At 44.7% G+C, this 23,157-nt stretch overlaps 1 protein-coding gene across 6 annotated transcripts in view; it reads left to right on the forward strand.

Annotated features, from left to right (window-relative positions):
* Nucleotides 1-23,157, forward strand: part of rnf111 (ring finger protein 111) — a 35,121-nt gene that overhangs the window by 6,180 nt on the left and 5,784 nt on the right. For 4 of the 6 annotated variants that reach the window (XM_028956296.1, XM_028956297.1, XM_028956295.1 and 1 more), the window contains 8 exons: nt 57-1,018; nt 8,295-8,421; nt 15,924-16,081; nt 18,195-18,416; nt 18,745-19,097; nt 21,696-21,957; nt 22,582-22,921; nt 23,020-23,145. In XM_028956296.1, coding sequence (XP_028812129.1) covers nt 130-1,018; nt 8,295-8,421; nt 15,924-16,081; nt 18,195-18,416; nt 18,745-19,097; nt 21,696-21,957; nt 22,582-22,921; nt 23,020-23,145 — 2,477 coding nt within the window. In that variant the 5' untranslated portion in view covers nt 57-129. The remainder of the gene's footprint in view (nt 1-56; nt 1,019-8,294; nt 8,422-15,923; nt 16,082-18,194; nt 18,417-18,744; nt 19,098-21,695; nt 21,958-22,581; nt 22,922-23,019; nt 23,146-23,157) is intronic. The other 2 variants (XM_028956298.1, XM_028956300.1) reach the window with 1 other exon arrangement.

The raw sequence follows: 23,157 nt of genomic DNA on the forward strand, positions 1-23,157 counted from the left end.
CATTGTCTTAACACTATATGAAGCAGACAATGACCCTCTTCTCTGTGTCTTGGCAGGTGGCTGACATGAAGCCCTGAAGTCCAGTTTCCTCATCACTGCCACTCCCTGTGCAACATTTGGTCTGTTGCCATGAAGAGTGAGGTCTCATCCGACGCGCAGCGCAAGCACGAGAACCTGAAGGGGTCCCTGGCCAACCCGGAGCCCATGGACACGGCCAAGAGCTTCTCCGCTGAGATGGACGTGCTGGGGAAAGCTGGTAGAGAGTTTGCTCCACTCTGCGCTGCTGAGGCGCACCACCGGCCCCTCAGAGACCCCGACAGAGGCCTTTCAAACCGCAAGAAGCGTAAGAGCCAGCAGGCCGGGCCATCAGACTGTTCGTTAAAGGAAGGACGCGTGGGAGATCTGAACTCCCCGTCGCGCCTCCGCCCCAGCTTGCTTGAGGGGCGCAGCGAGGATGAGCGACACCCCGAATCCTCGCTCAGTGACTGTGCCTCCTCCCCATCTTCTAGCATGCGCTTTGGCGACTCAGACACTCTCAGCTCAGAGGACGAGGCCACGCCCGCCGGAACTGGTCCAGAACAGCAGCACAGGGGCCCTGGGGTGGCGTTGGGAGACGGAGGGGCGGGAAGGGGCAACGGAATCGCGGTACGCCCATTGCTAGGCCGGACTCGTGCAAGCAGGCCCCATAAGTGGACGCGGGCGGAGCCAGAGGCGGTGCTGCTGAAACGCCCGTGCCTGAATGCACGGAGGACGCACTCGCACAGGAAACGCTTTGTAAAGGCGAGCGCGGCAGGGGCGGGTGGCAGGACGCAGCGGACCCCCAAGCAGAAGGAGCGCCTCCTGTTGCAGAAGAGGAAGAGGGAGTCGATTGCGCTCAGGAAGTATGCGCTATTGCCCAGCACTAGCGAGGATCTCACCAGCGACTCCTCGTCCTCCTCCTCCACCGAGGCTGAGGATGAGGTCTATGTGGACGTTAGCAGCAGCAACAGTCAGGGGAGTGGCTCAGCAGGGGTCGGAGGTACACACCATCATCTCTCTTCTCAAACACACATACACACACACTCATAATCCCACTGCCAGAAGTGTAAAAGTTCAGTTACTATCAGTTTATTGCAATCACGATCTCCCAGTGTTCGTAGCAGTCCTGTACATTCCCTCTCCTGTCACACCCACTGCTCTGTGACACTCAGTGATGACGTCTCAGTCACGAGAAACCACGCACACTTCTGCATGCGCAGGAAAGACAGGGTGTGTGGTTTTACATATGGATAATTTTTAGTACTTCACACACACACACACACACACACACGCACATTTGTGACTAAGCCACTTTCACTGTACTTGATTTGTTTGGCGTGTGAGTCTGTGGTCTTAATTAATACATGGTAGTTTGATCAAATGTCATCACAGTGGATGTGGTTTAGGACTATTGACTTTTTTTTGTGTTGCCTTCCCATTCCTCACCATGTAGGTTACTGATCAATAATCACAAATGAGTTGTAAAGTGAAAAAAAAAAAAAGAAATTTTGTGCTTCTTCAACATTGCATTTTTATACTTTTTCATGTGGTAGTGAAATGCACGTCAAACCAGTATGTGACCAGTATATGGTTAAAAGGCACAAATGCAGCACACACATTCTCACATTCATCGCAGCGGCTGTATATGCCAGATGTTTGCTGTTTGTGATAATGCTGGAAAAGGAATGAGGAGTTGCTGGTGTTTGACAGAAGATTTAAACAAGTCGTACAATCTTAGTTCCCCCTTCTCGGGAATCCAAGTATTTAAAAAAAAAAAAAAAAATTATTAATAAACTCACTTCCTGGCCGCATAAAAGAACAAAGTAGTACCATTGCACCAGAAATGTTTTAACTAGGGGTGTTAGATTTTTTTTTTTGCGATATTTATCGATACTGAGACATCAAATAACATTTTTTCTATATACAAATTTATTCCAAAATTAAGTTCAGAGTTATATTTTTTGGCTGAATTATTCATGTAATGTGATCCACACAGATCATACACAACATCTTGTATATCAGCTCTGTTTTTACATTTTCAGCGATCTCTAGAATATCACAATATGTACAGTATCACAAAATATCATGATATAATCATTCCGTGACCTATGTGACCGTAATGTGTATCGTATAACATCCTTGCCAATACACACCCCTAAATTTAACACTGGTTTCCTGTTTTGTAAGGTCAAATTTGATTTTAAAAAGCTATATTAAGATGTACCAGACCTTTTCCAAGGGGGATTAAATTGGATTTGGATCTGTCGTTTTACCCAGAACTCTCTCTGTGGAAGAATGAGAGGACAGCAGGACCAGGCAGCATTGGTCAGCAGAAGAATGGGTTAGGGCTGCTACTAATGATTATTTTAATAATCGATTAATATACTGATTATTTATTTATTTTGCAGAATCGGATTTAAAAGAATAATAAAATAAAATATCATTAACCAACCCTTTATTCAAAAACAGAACAAACTTTTTTAGAAAATGCACATGTTGCTCCTTGAGCTGTTATAATAATAAAATAAAAATGGACTAACACTAAAAACACATGTATGATTTACTTTTGCCAAATATACAGACAGAACTTGTTCTCTACACTATGCACATACTCGCAAACTCTCTCTCTCACACACACCCCCTTTGTTCATACACTTTTCATTGCAATGCAAAAATGTGAGCATGTTCACATGCTCATGCTCAGGCTCGCTCTTTTCTTTGAGGCCATGTTGCCTGCTGCAGAAAACAACCGCTCAGATGGTGTCGATGTGGTAGGGATGCAGAGGTAAGAAGTGAAGTGACTGTCATTGTGTCACCGTGTGCTGCAGCGTTTCACAACGAAATGTGTTCTCTCTTTTAACCATCACCCTTGGTGAAACACAGCGTGAAAGGGGAGCTCTGAGCAGGCGCCATGCGTGTGTTAAAAAAACATGCGCAGACCACTGCTTGTTGCCTACTTCCACTGGCAGCAACGGGCGTTAGAAACGCCGTTCCAAGCGGCGCTTTTTTCATAAAGCACACGTTAAAATGCAGCCGAATTATGGCCCATATAGCCTTGTATTTTACCTCTCCCTCTGCTTGTTTTTTTTTTTTTTTTTTTTTTTGCTCCGCCCTGTCTGTGAAGCACCGTAATCTGCAGACATCAGTGTGCAAGAGAGACAGAGTATGTTCGCTGCACTCCGCGCTCAACTAATGTTTTTATTATTATAATGAATCAATTCTGAAATTCATTGCCGACTCTTTTAGTAATCGATTTTTAACGATTAAATTGATGTGTTGTTGCAGCCCTAGAATGGTTGTATTGGTTTGTAATGGTTGAGGGTCGTGGACATGGAACATTCCTTTTAAAGTTCCCATCATTGCAGTGTTTTATCTCCTGCAGTGTTGCAGGTGAAGGCTGGTATTTTCCATTCGGTTTCGGACATTGCTGTAGAGCTCTTACTTTCACTCTCTCTCACACACACACACACACACACACACACACACACACCTCCCTGTTTCACAGTCTCTCTTTTTAAAACCCTGTTTGCACACAGCACTGACCCCTGTACATGCTGTACCTTCCCTTCACCCCCTCACTTCTGCTCTAACCCTGTTAGGATGTTCAAAAACTGTGGTCACGTGTCACGTCAACTAATGCACCAGCTGAGTCCATAGCAGAGGGTGTCTCGACCTCCCCTGCATTTCAGACGGGTGTGAGAGCAGTGTCTGTGCATTGCTCTGTCAGGTTATGCTGTTGCATACAAACATGAGCATTTTTGACAATTGTGTGCCTTTTAGCACAACCGCAGTGTGTGTGTGTGTGTGTGTGTGTGTGTGTGTGTGTGGGGCGGGGAGTATGGCCTACTCTGAGACCCAACAGCTGTTGACTTAATTTTCTATGCACACACACACCTGAAATGGATGTGACCCTGCTGTTTATATCCCATAGCAGGTTTTTTTGTGTTTGTGTGTGTGTATGTATTTAAGGGGAGAGAGATTGAGTGAGTAAAGAAGCTGGGGCATATGGCACGTGGGTGGTGTGCTAACCTGCTGGGACACACCTACCGCTACCCAAGCGTCGTCCCCGTTGATGGACTAGATGAGATGTCCTCAGGTGCAGCGAGAGGGACGAGGCGGCGTATGACTGCGCATGCAGAATGCAACGTCCCTGTCTCTGCGCTGTGCCCAGGCCAGACCATGGGCCATGGGAAGTAGGTGGGTGGAGAGAGCTCCACTGCAAACCCTACCCTTGCTTATTATTATAAAAGATGGATAGTGAGGATCATTAGAAGTGATGTGAGGATGCCAGGAAGTGAGTGTAATGAAAGCGGGTGAAATCTCAGAACGTTGCTTCTTTAAGTGAAGTGAAGTAATTGTCACATGTGATAGCAGCACAGCACACGATGCAGCACACGTCCTCTGCATTTAACCCATCACCCTGAGTGAGCAGTGGGCAGCCATGACAATCGCCCGGGGAGCAGTGTGTGGGGATGGTGCTTTGCTCAGTGGCACCTTGGCGGATCGGGAATCGAACCGGCAGCCTTCTGATTACAGGGCCGCTTCCTTAACCGGTAGGCCACCACTGCCCTTCTTGTTTCAGCAGTATGTGAACTTTTAAGACACACACATTGGGCCACTGCTCATTAAGGATGATTGGTTAAAAGCAGAGGACACATTTCATTGTGCTTGCTGTGCTTCACAATGACAATCACTTCACTTCCACATCTAGGGATGGGGCTCACAATGAATACAAAGTTATGATAAAAGGTTGATGATACTTGATATACTTCAGCTTTTTTTCACAATATGATCTTGATATGTGTGTAGATATGAAGATGGAAAAAGTGTTCCACCATATATTGACAGATTGGTAACGCCATTCCGGTAAACATGCTCCTGTTTTGCTGATGCTGTTGCGTATGCATTATGTTCGTGTGGAGTAAGCAGCAGCAGCAGCAGCAGCATCCTGTGGATTTATCTAGCTGTGCACAAATCACCCAAAGGCCACAGTGGAATCTGCCCCAATCACACGTTTATGATGCAAAGACCAGCATAGTTGCATTGTTCTTGCAGACAATTGCATAGCATTGAGTCAGTGAGTGCTGGAAGGTGAAATAGTTTAAAAAGCTTTTAATGAGTGTACTTGTTGTTAATTCATGTCTTTTGTGATTGTGCAACACGAACAGTGCTCACAGTCTCTGAAACACCTGCCTGGTCAGAGTCTGCCTCCATCAAGCAGCCTGTGGGCCTTCTAATGTCTGCCGAGACTTGGGGTGTTTGGAACAGAAGCATGCATTGAGAGAACCAACTAAAAAAAAAAAACAATAATGTTAAAGCTTGAAAGCACGAGAGGCACTGACTGACCTATATACACACACATCCACTCCTGACTGGCTCTTTTCCTGCTGTATATTCTTTGAATTTAACAACTGAGTCTGTGTGTCTGCACTGTGCTAATGAACCCCTGACTTGTGGAATGGGCCGTTCCAGAATAAGAGAACATTTCTTTCTTCCTTAAACACCAAAACTATTCACCTTGCTCAAATTAAACTCATAATGCTCCACTGTACTTATAACTGTTACCATAACCTCCTTGAGAAGTTAAAATCCCGCACACACTGAAATCTGGTTATTTTGCTAAGTAAACTGATCTGGAAGCTGTTTGTCTTTGGAATCCGAAACACATGCAGTGATCCACACATACAGGTGCTGCTCATATAATTAGAATATCTTCAAAAAGTTGATTTATTTAGCTGATTCAAGATTGGTTTATTGTCAGTACAACAGTATACACAGTATACAGTGTATTGAAATAATGTTTCACACTGAGCCCCCTCCATAGTGCAATCATAAAAGATATATATATATATATACACACACACAAACTAAACTAAAACTTAAATACTGTACAGGTTATCTCTATTAGAGAAAAGTACAACTTTTCTGTACAATGAACAGGTCGAACAGGACATAACTGGACAAGTGCTTGTGAGTGGATATGTTGGATATTTCAAACAGGACACACAAGACAAGACAAACATGTGCAAAAAGAGCAGAGATGTGCAAAATGAGTTGAGTTGTGTAAAAATCCAGTGCATAAGGCTGAAAGTGTATTGTTGAGTTTAACAGTGTTCTGGTGATGGCGTTGCACTGAGAGCTCTGACTGCTTGTGGGAAGAAGCTCTTGCAGTGTCTGGCAGTTAAAGTTCTGATGTGTCAGAGCTGTCTGCCAGATGGTAGGAGGGGGAACAGGGCGTGTGAGGGGTGGTGAGTCCTTCATTATGTTCCGAGCTCGACAGATGAGGTGGTTCTCGTAGAGCTGGGAGATGGGTGGGTGTGGAACCCCGATGATGCACTCTGCTGTCTTCACTATCTGCTGCAGGGCCTTCTGCTCAGCAACAGTGCAGTTCCCGTACCAGACAGTGATATAGCAGAAGAGAACATCTCAATGGCCCCCCCGGTAGAATGATGGGAAGAGGGAGGTTGGCCTTCATCTTCCTGAGGATGTGCAGATGTTGCTGGACTTTTTTTGGTGGTGGACACCAATCCGGCACCAATCCACCAGATGTTTCATCTCCGCTCATCGTTTTGGTGATGAGCCCCTCTACTGTTGTCATCTGCGAACTTGATGATGTGATTTGAACTGTACTGTGCAGCACAGTCGTGTGTCAGCAGAGTGAACAGCAGTGGGCTGAGCAGCATCCCTGTGGGGAACCTGTGCTCAGTCTGAGGACCTTGGAGGTGTTATTTCCTGTAGACACAGACTGAGGCCTGTTTGTTAGGAAGCCCAAGATCAAGCTGCAGAGTTAGAGAGCTTATTCCCCAGCAGGTCCAACTTCATTACAATCTTCTGGATGACCGTATTGAATGCTGAGCTGAAGTCAGTAAACAGCCCTTTTTTTGTTGACCGGTTTGGCCGGTAGGCAAACTGAAGCGTGTCCAGATTCTGTGGAAGCTGGGTCTTCATGTGCCTCAGAACCAGCCTCTCAAAGCAGTTCATAATGATGGGTGTGAGTGCTGTACGCCGGTAATCATTGAGGCAGGACACAGTTGACTTCTTTGGCACTGGGATGATCTTGGTAGTTTTGAGGCAGGCAGGTATAATGGCTGAACTCCATTCAAGAAGTGAAACTTGTTTAATGTACATTCATGATGATGAAAACACTAGTTCAGAAAATTAGAACATCGTGAAAAGGCCCCTTCAACGGCCTTTAAGTGGTCTCTCAGCCTAGTTCTGTAGGCCACACAATCATGGGGAAGGCTGCTGATTCGACAATTGTCCAAAAGACGACCATTGACACCCTGCACAAGGAGGGCAGGACACAAAAGGTCATTGCAAAAGAGGCTGGCTGTTCACCGAGCTCTGTGTCCGAGCACATTAATAGAGAGGTGAAGGGAAGGAAAAGATGTGGTAGAAAAAAATAATAAGCATAACCGCACCCTGGAGAGAATTGTGAAATAAAAACCCATTTGAAAATGTGGGGAAGCTTCACCAAGTGTGGACTGCAGCTGGAGTCAGTGGTTTTTCAAGCACTACACACTTATGTCAGACATGGGTTTCAGCAGTCACATGCCTTGTGTCAAGTAATATTCTAATTTTCTGAGATACTTCATTAGTAGTCATTTATAATCATCAAAATTAAAAGAAATAAATACTTGAAATATATCAGTCGGAGTGGAATGAGTTTATACATTATACAAGTTTCACTTATTGACTGGAACACATTCTAATTATATGACAATCACCTTTACACATGTTCTTTCTCTCTTATTCCATATTCTTGCTCTAGTTTTCTGGATGTTTTATGTAATTTGCGGGTATCAGGGAGCCGCTATCAATATGTGTGAGATCCCCCAAGCGTACGGAGATTTTGAGATATATGGGAGCTGTGTCTCTGTTTATATTTAATGGAAAGACACACACAAAACATACTAATTCCTGCCATTTTATTAATCGTGAAAAATGTCCAAAGCCGATCACTGACATTGAACTTCATTTTTTTTTCACGATCATCAATCAACATTGTATAATCGACCAGTCACTTGCTGGCATATTTTATATATTACTAGAAGCAAGGGATGTCAGAACATGGGATTTTAAGTTGTGTTTTGTTTTCTGTATGCTCACACGTACACGCCTCATCTACACATGAGGGTGAGCATGTCTGCTGTGCAGGGAGCACATGAATGGCAAGCCTAAAATCGTTTCACATAAATGGAAGAAAATATGTTCTTCTCACAGACAGAACCTGCACTAAGGGAGATTGGTGTTTAATGGAAGATTCTCATTTTCAGGAGCTCTAGACGAGGATGTGGTGGTGATCGAGGCAACCCCGGCCCCTGCTGTGCCCGCCAGCGAGGAGATCAACGTTACTTCCACCGATAGCGAGGTGGAGATTGTCACTGTGGGAGACGGCTTTAGGTGAGTCAAATGGATCATTTAGGCCCTGTCCACGCAAGAACGTTTTTCACTAAAACAGGAAAATTGGCCTTGCGTCCACACGGAAACAGCATTTCAGGGGACCCACAACAGTTACGTTTCCTTTCCGTGTATCCGTGTGGACTGCAAAACGTACATATTAGAAAAATTAATCAAACCTCCAATCTTATTAGCCAAACTTCCAACCTGACCTATAACCCCAAATGCATCATATATACAACAGTGATGGATAACACGTTTGTGGATGTGCTGCAGAACATCATAAAAGCAACTAGCAGAAATCCACTCCACAGTGCATATTTCTAATGAACAGACAAGGCTGGAGAACAACGATGTGTTTAACTGACCGCAGAGGAGGACTACACACCAAACAGCGCTACTTACAGGTGTGGAGCGGCGTTAAAACAGTGTTTAGGACATTGTCTGTGTGTCTGTGTGGGCAACAACATTTAAGATAAGGCTCCTTTTTTTAAATCAAAAAGCTTTCTTGTGAGGATGGGACCTTTGATTCAATCAGTTCTTTTCCAACACAGTCTACCATGATTATTGTTTGAAAGTATGTTAAAGGTTCCTTCAAAGGTGTCTTGAAGGTGGTTTGAAGAAATGCAGACATGTAGTTTTTCTTTGTTCGTTTGCACTGTGCGAAAGCTGTGCATCCATGTTGGTGGAGGTACCTTCTGGAGATTGCACATCTGGAAGTGGATACAGTGATGGCACACCTCACTACAGAGCAGGCGGCACTGAGCTTCCAGCTGTGGCCCATGCTGCAGAGGTGTCAAGGACGGACTCCATACTGTGAGCTGCTTACATATACTGGATGTGTTTGGAAAAATCAAACGCAAGGGCCTATTTTTCTCTCCAATTTTCCATGACCTTCAGGTCAACCACTCTCTGCTATCAGCGAACTGAGATCTTGTTTAAAAGCGGCTTCCACTTTTTGCACCATCCCCCCTCTTGTTTTCTCGTTGGAGCAAATGAAATTACCACACGTGTACAATAAGCACCATATGGCTCCGCTTTCTGTAGAATCGCTGACCGCATACTAAAGTACTTTGGGGTAGAAATATAGATTAAACCAGGTAATGAGAACTGAGGCCAGTCTCATTTAAACACTAGTTTGAGAATCTCACTGGATATTTTATTTCCCTTTGCACTGCTATAGCCTGAAATTGCCAGGAGGACTCACTGCTCCTGTTCCTGCCAACAAAGTCAAAGGCTCAGCAGTGTGGTTTCGCTCGGCCTCTGTGTGGCCCTCAGGAGCTGTGGTGCCTTTAGCACTTCTCTGTGCAATTTAAGTGTGAATGAAGTTTTTTCATTTACAAAATATTGCCAAATCATATTTGACTATGCGGGAATGTAACAGCAACAGGTTCAAATAGAGAAACTGCACCAGTAAACACAATAGGACAAAAAGGGGTTAACTATGTATTTATATTATTAAAGGTCCCTCTTTTTTTTTTTTTTTTAGCTTTAATATAGAGCTGCACAATTAATCGATTTTTAATCACGATCAAATTTTGGGTGCCACGATTAAATGAAGATGATTGTTGCTGATATTAACATTTTAATAACGGGCTCTGCTGCATATCAAATCAAGAACTTTCTCAACCAATAGACAGCCAACCACCAGGGGGCAAACAAAAGCATAGACCGTATGAGTGGTAACCTCTTGGCTCAGGCCAAGAATTACAGCTCTAGATTAAGCTCCTTCAACCACACTTCTCTGACGGTACAAGCGAAGATGCAGGACTTTTGTGCCGCCTTTGGCTGTAATAACGAGCGAACAAAGAATCAATGCATAAAAGATTTTATACGATTTTATTTTATCATCTTGTATCTTACAAAAGTTTGTGTTTGACAAATAAGGTTATTCATGTTACAGTGCAGAGCATCTGTTTTCCCACCCTCATCCAATAGCAAAGGCTCAGCTGCTGTTCTGACACCTCTATATATTGCAGTTCATTGTCGATAGTATAGACAAGTCTATACAAGATGCCTCTATATATTCATTTCGAAATGAAAGCCTTGTTCGTTTACTGTTTGATTAAAACAGTGCAATAAAAATGTGTTTTACTTAAAATAATAAATAATTGTGATTATCTTTTTTGGCCATAATCATGCAGCCCTACTTTTATATAGATCTCAGCGGTCCTCTAATACTGAAGTCTCTTTCCGAAATTCTGCCTTGGTGCAGATTTACAGCCACTTTTAGCCAGTCTCACAATTAAACTTCCCCAGGACGTGCCGTTTTGTTAAATAACCTCACAATGTGAAATTTTCATAGTAGTAGAAATTTAAAGGTGTGCACATTTTCAAAAATGGGCTTTGAGCCTAGAGCATGTTCTGTCATCTCCTGAATGTGGTCTTTTGTGTTTATGTGAGGGGGGGCACTGCATTGCAGAGGAAATGTAGGAGTTTATTTAATGTACAGAAGCAAGAGCACGTACGATTCAGACATTATAATACACAGCAAAAGGAGTCTAATGCTATTTGTCTTGCATAACATTTACGTATGTTGTGTAATTGTACTTTTTTATGGTATTCCAGGAAAACATATATTTATTTCGCATCTTTTTTTCTGTTTATAAGGAAATTACAGCATATTTTAAATAAACACATGGGTATGTGGGGCCTTACCTAGATGTGTATGTGCAGTATATGTGGGAAAACCTGCTGTGGTAAACAGTAGCAGTGAGTAGACCAGAGGTTTGGAGAAGTTTCTGGAATGCTGTGCCTCTCTGGCGTGTACAGTCCTGTGCCATTGTTCTCCTCGGTTTTGTGTGCATTGCTATTCCGTTCCCACACACAGGCTGGGTGAAAACAGGAAACCAATAATGATCAATCAAGTCCGGTCCTGTGATTGTGCATCTTCAGCTGCACTTGTGAAGGCCACGGTTGCTGGTATATGGGTGTACCATTGCTTGTTACTGTACACCCCTCCCCCAGCTCTTTTATTGAAGTATTCCCTGTGGGTTTAAGACAACAGCATCCGAGATCCAATTTAGAAAAGGTCAGGAAGCCTATTTTTCTTGATCTCATGGCAGGCAGCATTGTATTTAATGGTGATTTTGTGTGTGTGTGTTGTAGGAGTGCAGCAATGCAGTGAAGATGCTGGTGTTGAATGTTGATCTGATCTCTGATCCTGTGTGCACTGACTTTTTTTTGCTGAGAAGTTCTCTGCCTTGTGTGTGTGTGTGTGTGTGTGTTGGAATTTCTGGGGCATGAGGGGTTAAATGGCTGTGGCAACTAGTCCACGTATTCCAGCAAATCGCCTGACCTGTGACCAGGGTCGTGGGGGGGTGGTAATGAATAAATAAAGGGCGAGCTGTGTGTTCAAGCTGGACCTGGGTGGTAAACATTTAGCATCATTTCAGACTTTTTAGGTAGTAAGAGGAACACGTGAGGCAGATCTGGGAGCCGTTGAAGGGTTGTTTTTCGGCTGGTAGTCCCTGTCTGACTCCTCCTGCCCGGATGCATTCCTCCTGCTGGTGGGGGCCAGATGAACCTGTTCAACTGTTCCTCCTCTGCCCCTCCCTCGTCCACTCCTCTCTGTTGACTCCCTTCCTCCTGTACGCATGCTCGCTTTCTCGTAGCCGCTCTCTATTCAGAGAAATCTGCTTTCTCACAAGTGATGTGCGAGAGAGGTTGTAGGTTGAGTAGTGTTGGGTTGGTTGTGTATTTGTGTGTGTTTATAATGAACAAAAGCTACAAAGCTGGAGAGAAGTATGTACAGATGCATTTCGTATCCTGCGTTCCTTGCGTCGGTTTTTGTGTACGTACTCAAAAATGAATGGATCGTATACGGACATGCAATACCGGCGCAAGTTTATAAGGGCTGGAAATGCAAGGTTAGCACTCAACAGATTACTCTCTTAAGATACGGGTATTCATTCATTCGTTTTGTTTGCGGACTCAACACTGAACCCTGGTGGTAAGGAGTACACACTACAGGTCACAACGCACTGTACAAACGCAAGTATATCAGGACGAACGTTGACAACACAACTGTGTACGGATACGCATACATAGCTCATAGCAAGTATAGTTTCTGCCTTTACTTGTTCACCTTTCTTCTGCTTCATCCCATGCATGTTAACTTTTACTTGGCTGTTATGATTCATTATAGCGACCATGATCCAAAAAGTTAGGAGACTCTGACATTTGAGGTTTTGCTAATGTCACATCCACATCCATGGGAATGCCTGAATAAGCGCACCGATAACCTCTCTGAGTGTTTGGGTTTGTTGCAGCCATGGTACTGAAATGATTATATCAGAGACTGTGTTTATGTTTGGGATGTCTGCTGACACGCCTGTATATCAAGTGGTGGATTTAGGACCATGTGGGCATTAAACTTTGCTCTGAACTGTTGATTAATGCATGTTGTTACATCTAACAGATATATGTACCTACGTTTTCGGTTGAAGGTCCCCTGACATTCATTTTTTATTTCCTTAGAGTTCCCCTAATACTGTATCTGATGTCTCTGTCTGAAATTCAGCCTTGGTTCAGAAATAATTACTCTTTGATCCAGTTCCACAATGATATTTCCCCAGGACGTGCCGTTTCGGTGTCTGTACCTTTAAATCCTAATGAGGAGACAGGCGGGACGAGGAGGAGAGCGGCCTATAGAAGTTGAGTGGGCATTCGCGGAAATTACATCAACACCATTCACCAACCACAATGTTTGGTGCAGAGAGGAAGTTGTGTCGGTGTTTTAAATTAAATTAGTCTTGCATAACTGAACTAAAATATGTATGCAGGACCACAGACAAGCTGGGGTAACTCTTATTAATGTTAAATAATCTCACAAAGTATCATGGGGCCTTTAACAGGCTCCTCGGAATTTAGCTGGCTTTAACCATTTGTAGTCTGTCTACCAATTTGTTTACTCACTCTCTCACTTTCCTTAAGCGTTGAATCCAATGTATGAAAGCAGCTTCTGGAGCCCATCCTGGCACATTGGGCAGAGCAGCAGGCGTGCACCATTCATTCAACCACAACTCGTGCCACCATGAAGAGAGCATGCAGAGCCGAACCCTGGATTTAAAATCTGAGGTGTGAGGTCAGGTCACTAACTGCTGCATCTATGTAAGGCCCCTTTGCCCCTTTTTCAATAACAAAATAAATTGCTTGAAAGTTTACGCTACATTGGTGATTTTTCAAACTTTTCACATTTACTACCTCTACCATTATTGAAGTGAAAGTGAAGTGATTGTCATGGTGAAACACTGCAGCACAACACACAGAGACACAGCAAAATGTGCCCTCTGCATTTAACACATCTCCTAAGTGAGCAGTGGGCAGCCATGACAGGTGCCCGGGGAGCAGTGTGTACAGATGGTACTTTGCTTAGTGACACCTTGACGATTTGGGACTCAAACCGGCAACCTTACCCGCTAGGACAACCACTGCCTCTGCATACCTTAAACCAAGGCTCCAGATGTTAAACTGTGTGTCTCAGGAATTACAACAGCACAGTGTACAGAATGGTTTGAGCTCATGTGCCTCAAGTCCTCCTGAATTTACTTGCTGGGGTCAGTCATTTTGCTTTAGCAGGTGCTGCCTGCTGCTGATGGTTGCTGCTCAGCCAGACCACCTCCATAATTCCCCCTCATTGGGACTTCACCTTTTACAAACACTTCGGGCAATGCACACATATAGGTGAAGCCCCCTTCCATCCCCTGGCATCTGTGAGAATGAGAGTATATAGATACCCCCACATCCCCTATAGGGTAGGCAAATGTTTACTGACCACAGGGGCAAACAGGTATTTACAAAATAATCCCAGCTCTCTTTGTGGGTAATTAGAATTTTCGCCAAGGTGTGGCAGTGAGATCCCTGGCTGCTTGGCAACAGTGTCCAGGGAGACGGTAGCATCGGCCAATTAAGAACCTCTCCATATCTAAAGATAATTGCATCCAGGGCTACATCTGTACGTCCAGATTTTGTTACTATAAATATTTATTTCTCCATCTTAGCATTGGCCAGCTCTAACCAATTTTATATATATATATATTCACTGAAATTATATTCAAAATTTATTTGGGTCAGTGATGTTTTATTCTATAGAGAATTGTTCCAAGTGGCCTGAACTTACATATGCTGCAGTATAAATATGGTATACTGTAAGTACACACACACACACACACACACACACACACACACCTCTCTGGGGTTTCTGTGCTCATTGCTAATCATTTTGTTTTGATGTGTTAATGATGCAGTCTGCGGTTAAGGGGTTTATGGCCGCCCCAGCATTGGGAGGCAGAGTGCTCAAGGGGCTTGGGGGGGATTCTAACCTCCAGACATAGGACCTCTGAGAGCCCCTTGGCTCAGCCCACACTACATAGCCATTCCCCCAAACCCACAGCGGCTCAGACTACCCTGCTTTACGGCAGCCTGTGTCTCTGGGGCTCGCTGCTGCCGCAGCAACCGCTGCTGTTGCAGGGAGACAGGGAAAACCCTGAAAGGGAGAAAGAATGGGAATTATGGACTGAGGAGGTGAAAACATTGAGGGATTTTGTGAGGTAAAACAATTTGTGAAATTGAGATGGCTAGAGGAAGATGCTAGTTGTGAGAGGAGGACCTGAGGAAAAAAAAAAGTGAACTGATTGTCACGTGTGATACACTGCAGCACAGCAGTGCACACAGTGAAATGTGTCCTCTGCATTTAACCCATCACCCTGAGTGGCCAGTGGGCAGCCATGACAGGCGCTTGGGGAGCAGTGTGTGGGGATGATGCTTTGCTCAGTGGCTCCTCAGTGGCACCTTGTCTGGTCGGGATTTGAACCGGCAACCTTTTGATTACGGGGTCGCTTCCTTAACCGATAGGCCACCACTGCCCCACTGGGACAGACTTAAGGGGGTCGTGTGACTGAGCCCTAGTAACCACGTGACCTTTGATGTAGACCTCAGGCTGCCAGGATTTGTGGTGAGTGGATTTATTGGCATGACTCCTTCCTGTCTGTGTGCACTTCAGCTCCGAGCTGCTGATAGGCTTCAGTTGAAACACATAGGTGGGGTTCCGAAGTCTGATGCAAACTAAAATGGCAGTTTTGGATGATCTTCAGCCTTAACTGTTTGTTTTTTTGTTTGTTTTTTTTAATACTTGGAGAATTTCCATGCCTGGGTGTCAATATTTCAGGTTAAACACAGTTTTTTTGTGTTATCACTGTTGATCACTTTTTAAGCCTTTGGTTTGTCACACTCCTCCCATTTTTACTTTCAGCAGGCAAGTAAGGTGACTGACGGGAAATAGTTTGGTGTTTGTGTACCTGATCTCTGACTGATCTTGTGTGTGTGTGTGGGCGCTGACTTGTGCCCACAAATTCTTGCCCTTTAGACACACATCTTTGTGTGTGTCAAGTTTCTTAGGTTTGTTTATAAATATCCAAGTGACTCTTTATTCAGTTTTGTGTGTGTGTGTGTGTGTGTGTGTGTGTGTGTGTGTGTGTGTGTGTGTGTGTGTGTGTTTTGGACAGGCCTCGGTCGGTGGGAGGCCATGGCAGGATGCATTGGGGTCCCAGCTGCTCTCAAAACCGGGTGCAGGACGGGCGTGGCCGTCACCGCCTCTCCACCGTCATCCAGCCACTTCGGCAGAGTGCCGGGGAGGTGGTGGACCTCACCGTGGATGAAGACGGTAAGGAGGAGAGCCTTACTCCTGCTCCTGAGAACCCCCCACACCCCCACACACACACATTTACTCACATGTTTCCATCCCTGCACAGATCATTTCTGTCCTTTCACGTTTGGTCACACTTAATGCCCTCTGACTCTTGAACTTATAAACTCTTAAACTGGCTTACTCACTCAGCTCTTCTCACTTCTCACCTCCCACTCGTTTCCCTGCCTCTCTGTCTTTCTTTTGTTGCTCCCCATCTATGATCTGCATGGGACATGTGCAGCTGCAGCAGGGTGAAGCGGTAGCTAGATCTTTGTTTTCACGCTCTGGTTACGGCAGTGGTGGGGAAAGGAGACTGCAGATGTGTCAGCTGCACACATGCACTACGATAGAAATACAAACAGGAAGTAAAGAAGTAATAGTAAGTGAGAGTATGACATTCCATGTGTTGTTTAAGCCTCTTTGTGTCTTAATTTTCTGTCATGTAAGCAGATATATGATTCTCGAATAAAGAGGTGTCAGATTCTGCCTGGAGGTACTACTTCACACTTAACTTGTAACTATTTGTACCCCCGTTTATAGGCATTTTCACTTTACAGTAATTAGGAGCGAGGACCCAATTTTGGGCGAATAATTTACCTCCTGCTTCAGGGTCTGGTCTAAACCGCTACGTAACTGTGTATTTTTAGGTTGACCATGCACATTAAAAAAAAAAACTCTAGGCATATCCAAAAAAATTATTTGACTTGCATGTTTGGCATCACATGCTACAATATCTGCTACATGCTACAAGGGGAATGAGGCTCACCTCAGCTTGTACTGAATATTAAGAACACCAAAGTAGGAACATTGATAAACTCTTCTGAGGCTGGAGACCCTCATAATTTGTTTGCTGAACCCGAGGCCACTGTTTAAATCCCGAACTTCCCAGATCCCCTTGAGCAAGGTACTGTCCCCACACTGCTCCGTGGGTGCCTTTCATGGCTGCCCACTGCAAATGTAAATGTGTCGAATGCACTGTGTGCACGGTGTTGGTAGCCAGTCAGTGAGAGCTGCCATCGTTTGGGTTTCAATGAATCAGCCAGACGTGCAACTTGGGGAGATATTAAATGTCACATAGAATTCACTCATTTTACTGTTATCTGCTGTTGCTTTATTTTCGTAAGCCCCCAACTCTCAAACAGTCTTGGGGGGGGGAGGGGAATTCGCTAGATTCAATTAGAGCCGTTCAGCCAGCTCTGTTCAGCTGAGAGTGCATGCAGGCTCCGTTAATAATGATTAATCTATATCTTTTCATCAGGCACGGGGATATAAATAGCCTCTGCTGCTCAAAGCCGCCTCTCTCTCTGAGCTCCTACATCTCTCAGTCACAAACCTCTCTGCTCCAGCATGCCACGTCTCACTGTAGAGTCATAATTTCATTTGCGACATAATCAAACGCCAGTGTTATGCAAGCAAGCAAAGCAAAGTGAGAGCTGGGAGAAAGGAGGGGGAAAAAAGTAAAAAGGGGGAGCAGGAGGGGCATGAAAGAAACCAGATGGGTAGGGAGTAGAGTGTGTGTTTCTTGTGCATTGATGGATCATGTAGGGCTATTGTAGACCCACTCTGATTTGGTCATTAAGTGTAATTTAAATATTGGGAAGACGATGGAGTGTGCAAGGTTTTGTTCGTCTTTTATGACCTTCACATTTGAAGGAGTGTGGCAACGGCATCAATAAAAATTACATTGTGACCTTTTTCTCTCTCTATTTTCTTTATTTTTTTGAAAGTGAGCTGCTGGGGTGTAATGGCGTTTTGCATTTGCATTTTTGTGGAGGGATAAATTAATTTGTGAATATGAAAAGCAGATGGAATGCTGAAGCTGGAATGCTAATGAGAACCCATTCTTCTGGCTGGCTTGGGCACGATGCTCCTTTTTTTTCCCCCCCTTCTAGATATTCCCTGTTGCTTTTGCCATTTGCTTTGTGTCTTGCTGTAATCCTGTTCTTTTATAAATCCTTGCTTTCATTCCTATTCTCACATGGGTGCACTACCCATGCAGACAAACACAAAGCTGGTATGAAGACGCTAACGTATCTTCTCTTCTTTTTTTTCTTTTTGCTTCCCCCTTCATTTTTTCTTTTTACACCAGATGTGTCTGTTGTGCCAACCACCTCTGACAGTGTTCGCACTCAACACGTGAGCTCTTCGTCCTCCTCTTCCTCTTCTCACCATGCCTCTACCTCAGAGCTCCCTCAGGAGGCGCCAGGGCCCTCCAGCAGTTGCCCTGCCCCGCTGCCTGACAGCACACTGGGAGCACCGGGTCACACAGAGCCCTCCAGCTCAGCTGTTATGACAGCTACTGCCACTGAGGGTAAGGACATTGATAATAGACCGGTCCAGGAAAATACTGTTTCCAGCATTTTTAAGTGGGACTACAGGAAGGACCCCTGTAGTGCGATGTACATCACATGCATACCGCTCTGGATAAAATAAAACCTGATGAGGTGCTGATTAGATGATCAGATCAACCAAATCTCACCAAATTCTGTTGTACAAATTAAGTTGTACAGATAAGTACTTCACCACTGGTATTACCCTGGTAGATGTAGAAGTCAAATATTTTATTTTAAACAGTGAATGGCAGTATCTCACCAACAGTCATCCAGCACTCTATTTTAATGTTGCTTTTTCTCCACTAGATGAGAGCAGAAGAGGATCATCCGCTGGCGAGAGTGGTGGAGTGGCAATGCCCCGTCTCCCTTCCTGCTGCCCTCAGCATTCACCCTGTAGTGGCTCTTCCCCAGGTCACATGTCCGTTGCCCACACCCAGTCAGGCTGTATGCAAGGCGGGGTGTCCCAGCCAGCCAGTTCTCAGCACACACATGCCCACCCACATCATTTCCACCACCACCACCATCACCATGCTCCAACTTCATTGCCCCCGCTGCCCTTCCCTGAGCCCAGTTGCCCCCTGGAGCGACCACCCACCTTGCCTCCACCCTGCAGTGGAGTCGTCAGCAGCAGTAGCAACAGCGCCCAGTACCATGACCAGGTAGCCCAGCCCAGCACATAACACTTCCAGATGTTTCAAGATCATATATGGTCACAGCGCTGATTTTTCCACAACCCAGTGCTCACCAGACACTCCAGATCTTTATGTTCTAAAAAAAAATGGACTGATCAGCAGGCCTCAAGAACTGGCTGACATATAATGCAAACTCAATATAATGCAAACTCTACTGCAAAGTTATAAGAAAGTTGCAGCATGAGACATATATTAAGCCTTTATTTCACACTTTCTATTTGGTATTATTGGTGAGATCATTCCTATGCGAAATAAAAAGTAGCTAAGCATTAATGAAAGTATTACTCTTCCATGCAACAGAGATGAAATAATGGAATTATGTTGCAATTAATTATTGTAAATTTATTTAGCTCATGTAACACTCTCAATAGTTCTAAATGAGTGTCTGTCTGGAAGCAATAGTGTATTGCATGTTTTAAAAGTCTGATATTCCACTAAAGTCTCATGGGAAATCTTTTAGGTCTTCTTGACCTTTTTTTATGTGGTGAGATATTAAATGAGGTTAATTACCATTTATTTCAGAGGCTTAAAAAAATATGACTTAACCTACAATGTCTAATAAATTTCCCCTCTTCTACGTGTTTTGAAGCTGTTAAATTTAACATGTACTTAGTTTTTTTATGTTCATTATTATTATAATGAACATTTTTTTGGCTTGGATACAGATGCTCATGAGTCCAAACCATATGGAGTAATTTAGATTTATTAAAAATGCTCTTTTGGGGTTCTCTGTATGGGAGGAGGGTTAAGTTGTTGACAGTAGCTTGGCCCAGTACGACTGGGGGTTTAAATCCCATCTGTGTTTTTCTCAATCATCTCTGGCTTAGAGCCAGAAGAACATGTTGGGCTCATGCGTTGGTAGAGGAGTGGCTGTTTGGGTGAACTTCTGTCACTGCTCAGGTGACTCTTGTCTCTTGAGGAAAGCTGACTGAACCAGTGGTTCCTGCCATGAGGCCAAGCATTAATGTAGGTGCCATGATACATACCTGAAGCTGGGTGACTGGGCTGAAAATTATGAGAAGCGAAAACTTGTATAATGTGCTTAATATTTATTTATTACATTTTTTTTGGAGCCCTCTGCAATGGCGCGCACACTAAACCGATAACAATTATCATAACTTTGGTACATGGTACTGTCTCGTGTGCATACTGTTTGTTCGCTCTAGTTTCTCTGATATTTTATTCAATTTGTGGGCATCAGGGAGCTGCTATCAATCTGCTGGAGACTCTGGATGTCTGGCATTCTTGTGTCTCCATTTAAAAGTGATGTAAATACACACAAAATGCTAATTTTTGCCATTTTTATTGTGATCGGGGGGGGGGGGGGGACGGGACTTAATTTTGACGTTGAGCTCATCACCTCAAAATACACAGAGCCTACTGTTAAGCATAGCGATTGCAGCATCATGTTGTGGGCCTGCTTTCCTTTAGCTAGGATGAGGGGTCTGGGAAAATGAATAGCTCCAAATTTGGCAGCGAACTTGCTGTACTCTGCCAGAAAGCTGAAAACTACTTTCATCCTGGAAATGATCTGAAGCACAGGAGAGAATTAATCAAAAGAAAAATTGTCCTAGAATGACCCCAACAGTAATCCTATGTTGTGGAGGAGGGCTACGCACGAACGTTAAAGGGGATGAAATGGCTCAGAACAGGCCATGCAGGAAAATCAAAGCAGAAGGCACATTTATATTTGAAATACAGTTCCTGTTTTAATCTGTTACAAATCGGTTTCTCACTAATGACTCTTGATTTAAGTGTTTACGGCACCAAATTTTGAAACCCAAATTTGATTTCCACCGTGAGGACATAATGGAGATTTGTATGGCTTGTATATACATTTTTTTTATTCCAGCTAACTTGCATTTAAAATGCTGTGATGCTTCAAAGGATTTTTTGCTAGAAGCAGCCCCTGCAGCATGCTGAATAATTTAGAGCAGAGTTAATAGTCGGAGCTGCTGAATTGTATTATTTACCATCAAAGCGGAGCCGAGTGTCAGCCAGGCTGGTTGCAGGCTAATGAGTGTTGTTTGTGGGAATGAACAGGGCCGTGTCTGACAGCCAGGTTCGGGGCTCTTTTCCTTTTGTCTAAAAACGCACCGGTTGCTCAATAATTCATCATCAGTCCCAGGGACAGTGCGTTGCGGGAGTGGCCATCGGGGCTTCGGTGTGCGGAGAGAAAGTAATTCCGGCGTTGAGCGGGCTTTGATGCCGAATGCTGTGAGCTTTGCGGTGGCAGGGTTGCGTCGACAGAAGGCCACGCCCAAGCGAGGTGTAGGAGTTTCAGGATTAAATAAAGAGACTGTCACACTGATTACGAACACAATAGTCTACCATCTTTCCTGTCTCTTGTTAAAGCATGTCCCAAGCACAACAAAAGTCCCAATGTGAAGTTTTTAAATATTTTTAAACCATTGGTATTTGTTTGGGGACTTTTATTCATTTATTCTGCATGTATTATTTTTCAACTCTTTATTAAAATTAATATATTTTTTAATATCACCATGGTATGAAAAGCCGTAATTAAGAACAGATTTCATTCTTCTCTTTCTCTCTCTCTCTCCCCAGCAGACTTTGCCAGTGGACTTGAGCAGTAGCAGCAGCGCTGTACGCAGCGGTGTTGTGAGCAGCAGCGGCGGTTCGGGGTTCCACAGCACATCTGCGTTCGACCCCTGCTGCCCCGGCTCAACCTCGCGACCCTCGGCCTACCCCCCTCAGGCTGCACCGGGGCTCAGCCAGCCGAGTGCCGTGGACGGCTTCAACCCGGCCATGGTGGCCCAGCCTCAGCCACAACCCCAGCTGTCTTCCTGCCGGCATTACATACACCCCTGTGAGTACAACCGATCTGCAAATGTTTTTCCCGGTTCAAATGCTACAGAAAGTGCCACTTTTTGTTATAACTTTTCGATTTTCAGTTGCAAAAAATATGACGGAAAACAGGGTGTTTAACGAAACACTTGAATTCTCAGGGTCATTAGTCGTCTTGATTTGGGCAGGAAAGGCTGACTGTAGCATTCCTGGGCTCCACGACTGCTGGTAATTAGGAACAGCAGCTGATGTTTAATGTGATCCGTACCGGAGGTGTGGGCACATCTCAGTCATTGAGGCAGCGCTCCCTCTCCTAGCTTTCCATTTTACGGCCTAATTGGCATTCATTGGAGTACGTGCTTCTTGCCAGATCTGTTTTAGCTTTTTTTTTTTTTTTTTTTTTTAAAGCTTCCTTGCGTTGCCAATCCATGCGTAGGGTTGGATGGATTTTGATATTCAGCACTGCTGAAATTATGGTTTATTTTCTGCAATGTTTTTTATTAGATTGGTTAACCCCATTGCCAACTGCTGTAAAGAAATTTGTTGTTGACCAACAAGCAAAGCCAGTGAATGTCTGGAATATCTCGAGATATTAAAACCCGTATTTCTCTCTCTCTATCCTTCTTTCCCTTCATCTTATGTCTAGATGGCGCCCGTGCTCTGTCCCTGCACCATCCGACCTCCTCATCATGTCCACACACCCATGGCAACCCTCCTCCACCTCCTCCTCAGCCCCCAACACAGGGTGACTATGTTATCCCCCACCCAGTCCATGCTTTTCACACTCCCCTTTCTTCCCACCCTCCTCCGGCCCCTCCGCCCGCTCTGCCTGCCCATCTATCGGCTTCCAGTGGGCCTTTACCCCAACACCTTCCCCCAGAACACCAGGCCTTGCATCTGGGTCCATCTATGCAGCGGCTGCACCAGCATGAGATGGAGAGGATGAGGATGGAGGTACAGCGCCGACGGATGATGCAGCACCCAACGTGAGTGGAGAGGCAGCATGCAGTGAGGCTGGCCAACTGCCCAGTCAGCGCTTTCCAGTCTCTCAGAACGTGTCAAAAGTAACTTTCCATCTGTGCAGGCGAGCACATGAGCGTCCGCCACCGCACCCTCACAGAATGCACCCCAACTACGGCCATGGTCACCACATCCACGTCCCACAGACCATGTCGACCCACCCACGTCAGCCTGACCAGAGAACCACATGGTGAGTGTGTCC

Source organism: Denticeps clupeoides, chromosome 16, assembly GCF_900700375.1.
Source record: "Denticeps clupeoides chromosome 16, fDenClu1.1, whole genome shotgun sequence".
Taxonomy (NCBI): domain Eukaryota; kingdom Metazoa; phylum Chordata; class Actinopteri; order Clupeiformes; family Denticipitidae; genus Denticeps; species Denticeps clupeoides.